This window comes from Girardinichthys multiradiatus, chromosome X (assembly GCF_021462225.1).
Source record: "Girardinichthys multiradiatus isolate DD_20200921_A chromosome X, DD_fGirMul_XY1, whole genome shotgun sequence".
In the NCBI taxonomy this organism is placed as follows: Eukaryota; Metazoa; Chordata; class Actinopteri; order Cyprinodontiformes; family Goodeidae; genus Girardinichthys; species Girardinichthys multiradiatus.
Window position 1 is genome coordinate 35,831,246 of NC_061817.1, and position 10,936 is coordinate 35,842,181.

General features: G+C 41.3%; 1 protein-coding gene across 1 annotated transcript; it reads left to right on the forward strand.

Moving 5' to 3' along the window:
- Positions 1–4,151: 4,151 nt before the first annotated feature.
- On the forward strand, positions 4,152–10,189 carry LOC124862471 (serine/threonine-protein kinase SBK1-like). Its single transcript, XM_047356416.1, has 3 exons — positions 4,152–4,362; positions 6,874–7,076; positions 8,250–10,189. Exons 1-3 carry the CDS (start codon positions 4,191–4,193, stop codon positions 9,051–9,053), a joined length of 1,179 nt encoding a protein of 392 aa, XP_047212372.1. The 5' UTR covers positions 4,152–4,190; the 3' UTR covers positions 9,054–10,189.
- Positions 10,190–10,936: the final 747 nt, after the last annotated feature.

The following is a 10,936-nucleotide window of genomic DNA, read 5'->3' on the forward strand; positions in this document are numbered from 1 at the left end:
TTCTAAATGTAGGAAATTAGTAACCTGTTGTTTTCTCCAGTCTACTTCACTAAAAAAGCACTAGGCCAAACACAAATAATGCTAAAAAGGTCCCAAAGCAGAAGTATAAGTGTTCAGCTATCATTAGAGGTCATTCATTGCAGATCTTTGGGTGGCATGCTGTTTTGTTTTCTATGAAGCACACTGCGCAGCCACTTAAAATCAAATGAACCATGTTTTAGGGAAACAGAGACTGAATTTCAAGAAATTGTTAAGCATCATCGCTACAGGAGGGAATGTTTGGTGTAGATTTACTGCAATGTAGAACAGCATGCCTCCATGTTTGCCCCAAACAAGCCCGTAAAAATATTAAACGACCATTTAGTCTGAGTGAAATCAGAAAACTATATTTGCTAGAGCCATGTCCCAACATAAATTCTCAACTTTCAAATGATCTAATAAAAGTTATTTAAATACAAATCTTACTACTTTACAGCAGTATCCTGACATAACTCACAGCTTTGGTGTTACAGTACTTCTTCCAGCTCGAACATACTGCATGTTGGTGTTTGGTTGCATTGTTTTCACATACTTTACTCGAGTTCTACACACTCCTCCTCACACACTCACACACACACACGCACTCACACACACACTCTGCAGGTGGACCTTATGCACAGGGTGTGGCCAGCATCCTGTCTCCTTCGACACCCTCTCATCCCGGTTAATGAGCGCCGGCACAAAATCCGCTGTGCCATCAGGGCTGTGAAATCTCTCCTGTCATTCAGAGATTGCTCAGCAGATGACTGAGCCCTGACTTGTCCTTTTAGCAGAAGGAGGAGGAGGAAAGTGAGACAGATCTGCTGAAAGTATATGGACATGGGAGAGATGGAGAAGAAAACACTTGATCAGAATTAGACATTCAATAATAGCTGAGCATCATTAATCAAGTGCACAGTGTCTGCTCTGCAAATGTCTAAATGTTTCTAGAGATAGTTAGCTTTGCCTTTTTTTTTCTTCATGTGTTCTGACCATCATTTCAACCTAGGAAATGGTGTCTTCATAACCTCCCTCCTAACCAAGCGTTTTCTAGTCTGTGATTTGCATCTCCCAGCGTGACAAAAAAGCACAGCGGCTTTTTCTTGTAAGACAGAAATGCTAATTGTGTGCCGGACTACTGGACGGATCATGGTTTAAACATGTTCCTATCACAATATCACTGTAGGACAGTTTTATATCCAATGGCTATACCATGTGATTTAAATAAAAAACGGAATAAAATCACCTTTATGTTTGCTTTGAAAACAACATTAATGAATCATATCTTCTTGAGGCGGTTAATAAAAGAAAAATAATTTGGTTGCCAGATTTAGTGTTAGTTAACTTATTTCCAGGAGTTTGACATGCAATGGGCACCGAGTAGAATGCACAAAAATGTCTTGCAGTTGTCTTTAAGTTTCCCTTTACAGTATTAAAGTGGAACTAAACCGCATGGAAAAGAATAACTCCGCCCCCAGACAAAGTTTGAAAAATGCCACCAAATGGGCAGCGCCAAGTGTGGGGGCAGAGGGGGTTAAGTGGTCCGGAGGACGAGGGAAAGTGGCTTTAAGGATACTCCTAAACAAAAATTTCCATGTGAATAGTTCTGAAACAGAAAATAATATAAAGGAAAACGTTCACGGCTACACCAAAGGCTCCCCTAAGTCCGAGGCCATGGTTCTTGACCGGAAAAGGTTGGCTTGTCCTCTTCAGGTTGGAGGGGAGTACCTGCCTTGGTGCGGCTGCCGCAGTAATGGGGGCACAGTGCCGGTCCGTTGTGGTGAAGAGAGCGGAGCTGAAAAGCGAAGCTCTCGATTTACCGGTTGGTCTACGTTCCTACCCTCACCTATGGCCTTGAAAATTGGGTCATGACCAAAAGAACGAGATCCTGGATACAAGCGGCTGAAATGAGCTTCCTCCGTAGGGTGGCTGGGCACTCCCTTAGAGATAGGGCGAGGAACTCGGAGTAGAGCTGCTGCTCCTCCACATCGAGAGGAGCCAGTTGAGGTGGCTCGGGCATCTATACTGGATGCCTCCTGGACGCCTTCCTCGGGAGGTGTTCCAGGCACGTCCCACCAGGAGGAGGCCCAGGGGACGGCTCAGGACACGCTGGAGGGACTATGTCTCTCGGCTGGTTTGCGAACTCCTTGGGCTCCCCCTGGAGGAGCTGGAGGAGGTGTGTGGGGGAGGGACGTCTGGGTGTCTCTACTGATGCCTCTGCGACCCAGCCCTTATTTCCAACACAGTATAAGAGCAAACAAGCCAACTGAACACCTGCATTAAAAGATAACTGATCAAAACTGTCATATTCCTAGTAGCTTGCACGTAAAAAGGCCAAGCAAACCTTTATTTGTATTCTGTTAAAACTATTGATAAAATTTCATCCTTTCTTTATTACACTTCTTCACAACCATTCTCCTTTACTGCGAGCAGTTCTCTGATTGGCCAAGCAATTAACAGCTAATTTAGCCCATCTGCAGAGCCCCATAACCCTTCAAAACAAAAATGACAATTGTATTTACAGGTGTCTGTCAAGACACACAAGGTCACCATGCAAAGATAAAAGTAGTCAATACAGGATACAATATGACAAAGTGGCGAAGAAAGTAATAATGTTAATAATATGCTCTTCATTTAGCATGTAGCTAAAATCACTCTCTGGATGGTATACAGCATTTTACATGCATACAAAACAATTTTTGAAATAAAAGTAGAGATCTTAAACTACTATTAATGCGTTTTGTGGCTGGTAATGGTTTTGTTTTCAGTCAGTAAAAAAAATGATTTAATGTACTCCTGTGTCAAATTACACCCAATTAACATGCTAGCATAAAAACAGAAGTTGTGTGAGCAAAGCTAAACATATTTTCTTTGCTGCGTTTTTGGTTACAAATTCAAATTAAACATTTTTAAAACAAATTTCACTGTACAAAAAGCCTCATTTAGCCAGTTTAGTATTTTTAATGTAAAGCTTTGGAACATGTTAGCTGAGCAATGCTAAAGCTGTTAAAGCTGAACGCATTTTGGTCTTTGCTTTGTTGTTGTTTTGATATAGATTGATTTATTAATTGCTTGATTGATTGAGGTTATTGTTAAAGATAAAAATAAATGCAATAACCAAGACATAATTTAGATGAAGGCAACAAATTAGTTAAAAAAACGGGCCTTGACTGTATGGGATTTTCCATCTTTTTAATACTTCACGGTACCTCTTCATATGGGTTTGATAAAAGTCAACCCTTGCATTAAGTGAACCCTAAATGGGTATAATACACGTAACCCACACACATCCCATCTTCGGGTTTTCTGTGGGTACCATATGGGTACTACATGGGAGAAAATATTGGTTCTGAGTGTAATTGTCTACATCTACATCTAATTTTGCTCATGTGGTTGTAATGTTGGATAATGCTATGCAACAAGTGGGCCCCAACGGGGTTAGATACAACAAACCTATGTATGACCCTCCTCCAAGTATATGTAAGTACCACCAGTATTAAATGGGAGAATAATGGGATGAAAATGGGGTTATTTCTAAACACCATAGTGATCCCTATACTGTAATTTTTGCCATAAGATTTTATTGTAGGGTAACTTTGGGCCCTCAGCGTGCCTCATACTGAGAACTGATCAAGGTTCCAACTTTAAGTTTAGATTTAAAATTTTTATTTTGTGTTTAGAGGCAGGTGTAATGGGCTTTTGTGTTTTGTGTTCATTGACAGACAGTGGAAGCAATTTCAAATAAAACAGGTTCTTTTTCTAAATCATAATCAGTTTTAATTAAAACTATAAAGGTGGAGAAATGTGTCCATGCTTGAAGCAAAGCTGTTGTTTTTCTTTATTTTTTACTTTGTTTAAATTGTGGTTCATCAAATTAGTTAAAACATATTTATTTTTGCTACAAAAGAGTTGGTACAATTATCATTATTTTTAATTTACAACAATTACACAAAGGTCCATACAGTTGGTATTTTTAGCTTTCTCATAATTGAATTGTTTGTACATGTTGTTACAGCATGTCTGCAGACATCAGATGCTTTCTGGGAATAGAAATGTGGATGGATGCTGTTCCTAACTGTTAACTTTGCTTTCCTTCCTGCTTCTCCTGTTCCACAGAAACATTTGTCTCCAGACCAACTTCCCAACCCATCCTGCCCTGACCTCACAACACAATGAATTCGTCACCGCACAGCTCCCATTCCTCAGTTGACATCCTGGAGGAACTCCAGCTGATCGCTGCACAGAACCTAGAAAAACTGGACATCAACAAATACTATGAGGTCATCCGTGAGCTGGGCAAGGGCACCTATGGGAAGGTGGACCTCGTCATCCATAAAATCCGAGGTAACTGGTGCTGGAACTGTCTGAAACCCAAACATGTTCGGCATCTTATTGTTGCCAAGAAACCAGCTTCAGTTTTCATTTTGTAACCAAGACACTGAAATGAAAGCCTCGCCTACTGCTGCTTTTAACCTGAAACAACACAAAAGCTTCTAATTATTACAACATCAAAAAATAGACCCAAACATGAAAGGCTGAATACATTTTCTCCTCCCAGACACAACTCCAGAAATTAATTTGGCCCCAAAAACAAGCTCATGTGCAAGACTGGAGATGTAGGTTTTACTAAGAAGGTTTTACTAGGAATATCAAGAGTGTTGTTTATTTTATTTGCAAAATAAAAGACTTGTGTTCACTGCATGTAATTTACTCTGACAGTCAAATGAGAGGTAATGCCGGTAGCCTATGTAATGTGATTTAACAGCCTGGGATTCACTCAACGAACAGAAAATCCCTTCAACCTCGTAACATTCGTAACTGCTCCGAGCCTTTCAATATTCTGGTTTATGGAGCACAAAGCTGCAGTCTCACTGCCAGTTTTTAATTGGCTGAGGAAAAATGGTCTTTTCGCCACTGAAGTGCTCTCTTGAAACACTTCAAAAAAATAAAACAAACAACTCTGTCGTAGTTTCATTCACCGTTATTTCATTATAAAAAACTTTTATAAAAAAATACATGCATTATCAATAGACTGGCGGATTTGTCTGAAATTCAGGGTGGAATGTTCTTTTTCTGGGAAATGAAAAACTTGCTGATCTTTTTTAGTGCTTTATTTATCTTTTACTATTAAACTTTAATGAAATAGATATGTTAATAAGAACACCACCAGCATCATTTGTAACTGTCAAAGTATTGCATTTCATTTGTAGACCCTTCTGGGAACTATGCTGTTGAAATAAACCTTCACTCTTTAGATTTTTGGTTAAATCCCCTTTGAAATTAACATTTGCAGAAAATATTCCCAACTAATTCTCACAGCAAGCTTTTCCTAAATTAATTCACCCTGTTTTATGCTCTGCAGGCTACAAGCTTCTAAAACTATACCCAGCCACTGAATTTCCATTTTTATTATGAAACATCACAGTAAAAACTTTATCATACAAATCCTAACAACTATGGTTTGATCAATTTCCTTTTTTCCAGTGAATGTAGCAATTCTTACGTTTATTTACTGCTATGTTTACAAAGGGACAACAATTAAGGTCTCTTCTAAAAATGTAGACTTGACTCATTAACATCCTCCAAAGCATTATGGGAACTGCAGTTTCAAAATAGAAATTAAGACAATTTATGCTTTTTAAAAGTAGGGAATTTCAGTGCTATGCTGATGACCATCTGCTTTTTCTCCCTGTAAATCTTTCAATTTAAGCTCCTTTTACTTCATAATATATAGGTATGCTCTTTTTAAATAAGGAACATGTGGTGAATGACCCAGTAAATTCAGCCCATGGTCAGATTGTGAAATTATGAAATAAAGAAAGAAAACATCCCTATTTAAGACTCTACAGAACCAAAGGAGAAAGTCTCTTCTGAAAGAACCAGATGTTTTCTGGAGCAATATCCTTTGAGCAGATGAGACCAAAGTACAGATGTTAAGTCATAATGCATGGCACACTGTCTGGAGAAAACCAAACCCAAAATATCAGCACCAACACCTAATACCAGCTGTCAAGCATGGTGGTGGAGGGCTGATTATGGGGGCTTGTTTTACAGCCACATGACTTGAGCTTCTTGCAGTCTTTGATTGGACCATGAAGTCCTCTGTATACCAAAGTCTTCAAGAGTCATAAGCGAGGCCTTCTGTTGGACAGCTGAAGTCTCGCCCAAACTAATCCCAAAAAAGAAGAAAACAAGGTGTTGCTGAGGCCCAGTCAAAGTCCAGACATTAACCTAATTGAAATGCTGTGTTAAATACGTCTATAAAGTGTCTCATTTTGGACCTCAGAAAGAACAGAATGCCTCTGTTGACCTTTGCTGAGTGTCTGAACTGTATAAAACCCACAGAGCGCTTTTCAGAGCTGAGCAGGTGGTAATGGAGAGGTCCCTGATGACACACTAGCTGTTGGTGCAGGGGAATTATAGGCCAACGTGGCAGTTCTCCAAGTTATTGTCTGGGATTGTTTTCCCATCGTGGTCGTTTTTTCTCACTGCTCCTCCTGTCAGCAGCAGCTAAGTGAAGACGCCGCAAATAAATGCAGCTAAATGCATTATGCAGGTGGACACTGTTAAAGTGAAATGGTTTCTCAATATATGTTTGGTTTTCTAATTTTATTACGAGCTCTCCTTTAGGACTGTTGAAAACATCACATAATCCCCAATGTGAGAGCAGATCAGTACTCAGTGTAAATCTCCAGCAAATAAACATCAGGATTTAAATGTGTTTGGATTTTTAATTATTCATCAAGATTTTAATTAAATTCCTTGCGAGCTATTAGGCAGCTGTAACATAAATCCCTAAGTGCTTTGACAGAGTGGAAAAAAGCCACTTACTAACTGTCCTGTCCTGGAATTCAGGCACAAAAATGGCACTGAAGTTTCTGAGGAAGAAAACCACTAAGCTGAAGAGCTTCCTGAGGGAGTACAGCGTCTCCCTCTACCTGTCGCCCTGCCCCTTCATCATCAACATGTACGGCATCGCCTTTGAGACGGATGACTTCTACATCTTTGCTCAGGAGTACGCCCCAGCAGGGGATCTGTTCGACATCATCCCGCCACAGGTGAGTTCTGCCACTCACATCTCTACAAACAGAAAGCCCACTATCTGACACCGATAATAATTGGTGCCTCAGAAAGCGGTGTTACTGACATTTGATCCCAGTGTCTGACACCTACCAAAACTGAAAAGATCCAAACATGCCAAAGTCTGCAGGAATCAGAAAGTCCTGCATATAAACTGTTTTAGATCAAGAACAGGTGTTTTGATGCATAAATGGGGATAATGTGTAATTCCTTATGTTCCATTGGACTGAAAACTACGCTCTATCAGGGAACCTGCTGCACTTCGTGTTCTTTTTAGGTCAATGTTTAAACTCACACAAAAAAGTAATTGCGGGTCACATCTAAATTCATTTTGTCTAAAACATTTTAAATTATTTTAGACAAGTAATATGGGAAAAATAGTAGCTTTTCTTCAGCCAGCTGGACAGCAGTGCTTAAACTGTCTTCAGTTTTGAATTATCCAGTTCAGGTTTGATCAGTCAAGGTGCTTTTCTGTTGCCTTGCAGCAAAGCTGGTCCTGGGTTCGACTCCCAGCCGGGGGTCTTTCTGCATGGAGTTTGCATGTTCTCCCGGTGCATGGGTTCGCACTGGGTACCCTGCCTCCTGCCCATAGACTATGGAAGGGGCGGTATAGAAAATGACTGACTGACATTGTAATACTGCGTTGTCTTCGAAGTTTCCAAAGTTCTCAGTCAGAAAGATAACATAACTGGGAACGTCGGGACCTGCTAATCAACCCCAGGATCAGTGTTCAGCATGGCTGCACGCATACTGAAACAAAAGTTACTAAAGTTGTTGGAAGAAACTAAACAGTGATAGTTTGATTTCACCAGAACAAGGAGCACACGTGTTGTTCTAAAATATCTGCTTTTAAACATGTTCCTTTTCTTCCTTTTGAGTTTGAACACATAAAATGGAGAGAAAATATAGTTATCGGCTTGTATTGCTAATAGTAGTTAGCACCAAAACAAATAGCAAATCCCACTCAGGAGTGACGTCTTTCCCAGAGACAACTCGAACACAGACTTCACTTGGCGAAGAGATGTTACGTTTTTGATATTGCGAGATCTGATACTAGATCTTGTCTCATTGTTAATGATGACCACAGCTGCATCTGTGATTGCAGCTTTTTTATTTTGTCAGTTTCATGACCTCCTGCTCTGTCTGTCCAGGTTGGACTCCCCGAGGCAGTGGCAAAGCGCTGCGTCCACCAGGTGGCCATCGCCCTGGACTACCTGCACTGCAAGAAGCTCGTCCACAGGGACATCAAGCCCGAGAACGTCCTCATATTCGACACGGAGTGCAGGAAGGTCAAGCTGTCAGACTTTGGCATGACGCGCCGCGCCGGCTCTCCGGTGAAGCGCGTGAGCGGAACCATCCCGTACACGGCACCTGAGCTGTGCGACACCTCACGTCACGAAGGTTTCTGCGTGGACTACAGCACAGATGTGTGGGCGTTTGGCGTGCTGCTGTTCTGCATGCTGACAGGAAACTTCCCCTGGGAGAAGGCCATGCCGAATGATGCCTTCTATGAGGAGTTTGTCCGCTGGCAGCGTCGTCGGACAAGCTCAGTGCCATCACAGTGGCGCCGTTTCACAGATGAAGCTCTGCGAATGTTTCGCAGGCTACTTTCCATTGAGCAGCAGCGCCGCTGTGCAGTCAAAGAAGTCTTCAGCTACTTCAACCAGTGCTGGATGTTGGACACGGAGAATGGGAACGGCAGCGGCTTATCAGCCAACACACCTCCTGTGGAAATCAGCTCTTCCTCCTCTGAGGAGGACGTGTTGGTGGACAGACTGAAGCAGCAGAGCCTATCTCCTGCTTGCATGGTGGCGAAAGGGAGTTTTATGATAGACGCCCACTTCTCGTCCTCAAACGGCTCGCCGTCTTCCACCGGCGGCTTCGAGCGAGTCAACAGGGACAACAACGAAAGGGGGCGCATCCTGGTGACCACGCCTATCGAGATCTGCGTGTAGAGACGCACGCTGCTGCTACCTGTTCAAGTGGGTGCCGACGTGCAACATTTCTCAGACGTGAGGAAGCCAGAATGGGAAAAGTGCATGGAAGAAGGTCAGCATCAGGAAATGGCCGACAGCCTGTTGTAGCTTCACTGCAGATCTCATCATTTCCAATGAAGGCAAGATCTGAGGAAATGAGCCATGTGACAATCAAACTGTAGCCTCTGTCTGTGGTTTGTAGTTCAGTCCCTGGAACACTGCGTGAACTCTCTAATGAAGAACAACAAAAACCAGGAAGAGGAGAAAAATAACCAGAAAACCAAGAAGCAGTACGCTTTAAAAAGACTAGATTGGCTTCGTGCATAAAAGCAACTGTGACTCGTGTTTATCGTCGTCAAGCGTTTCCATGTTTTTGTGAAGTGAGTTTTTGTTTATGTCAGTTTAATATATTTATGAGTTGTTTTGTCAGGTGGCAGCACCGATCGGACGTCTGCTTGTTATTCCCTCGGAAGGAAATAAAAAATAGGAGGAAAAACTGTTGTGGTGTAGAAAAAGTAAAGGCAGCTGAGCTCGTCTGTCATGTTCTTCAGTCATCATGATGCAGGTTATGTTCCATAAAACTAGATGTTTTGTGTGTCTCATGTTTCCTTGTGATAAAGTTAATTACCTCCTCGGCCAGTCCTACCAGTTAATTAGTTCTGGGACAGTTTCAGAATATTGCTCACTTTTAAGCAATTCATTTATGAACTAAATGTGAATTTCCTCCAAGGCAAATAAAATTGCAGTTCTGTGATAATGTCTCATCTACTGCTTTCATAAGAGGAAAAAGCATACAGGACATTGGATTATTTCGATGCATTTTGTTTTTTTCTTAGCATGATTAAAAAATAAAACGGAAGTTGCACCTCGTCTTTCAGCAGAATAATCTGTGCTTTCTGTGAAAAGTTGGACAGGAAAGTACCCTTTCAACATGTTTCCTTTTTATGTTCCTCTAAAAGCTTACAGCATCACCCAAACAATGTAGAAAACTGAATCTTTAGGACTGTGGAATAAAGTGCTTTGAAAATCTGTTTTTTGTTCATGTGTTTGTGCTTCTTGCATGATGTGGCATTGCTGTGGTATTTTCTTGAAATAAAGCGCCAAAATAAAAATAGCATCATGTCTCTGCTGCTTTTACTTCTCAGTTTTAAGGAACCATCAGCCACATTAGATCACTTTGTCCATAACTCAATTAATCTCACTGGTTATCAAAGTCAGACTTGTCAGAGTTAATTTATCTAGTCCTCAGTGGGGATGACGTCAATGTTCAAGGTTAGTTCATAATACACAGTTTAATTGTGGATGGGCTGCAGGGTGGCGCAGTTGTTTGGACTGTTTGTCGGCTTTGCCTTGTTGGATCAGGTCCTGGGTTGAAATCCTAGCTAGGGCTGTTTCCATAATTCTGTGCATAAATGGGTTTTTTCCAGATTGGGACTAATATTTGCTGAGGGTTAACCAAGTGAACCAAAGACACGATTTTCAACTAGTATGGCTTGCAACTAAAGTTGTACTCAAACGTTTTTCTAACCTCCATATTTACTAAGCAGACTTAAACATTCATTCACTTTTCACCTACACGGACACAAGAAGATCAGAATTTAAATAGATGAAACTCTTGATTAATTGGCTGGTGAAGTCAGAGGACAAAAACCCATAAGAAAGCAAAGTTGAAGCTTCAACAGGCAGAGCAGTCATACAGCTGAGCCAGCCAATCAGCAGTCTTTAACAGCTCAGCAACATTCAGCTGCATCTCAAACAAAAAGGTGCACAGTTAAATGCAAGCAAAGGCCAGCAATCAAACCCTTCTTATAACGGCTGACGGGCGTTTTGCATGTTTCCACTGGTATTTTCAGACTTTATCT

Excerpts from the sequence above, each read along its gene's own strand:
- LOC124862471 (XM_047356416.1), top strand. The coding sequence starts at position 4,191 with ATGAATTCGTCACCGCACAGCTCCCATTCCTCAGTTGACATCCTGGAG. Across the intron at positions 4,363-6,873 it reads CGTCATCCATAAAATCCGAG|GCACAAAAATGGCACTGAAG; the intron begins GTAACTGGTGCT and ends CCTGGAATTCAG. Across the intron at positions 7,077-8,249 it reads TCGACATCATCCCGCCACAG|GTTGGACTCCCCGAGGCAGT; the intron begins GTGAGTTCTGCC and ends CTGTCTGTCCAG.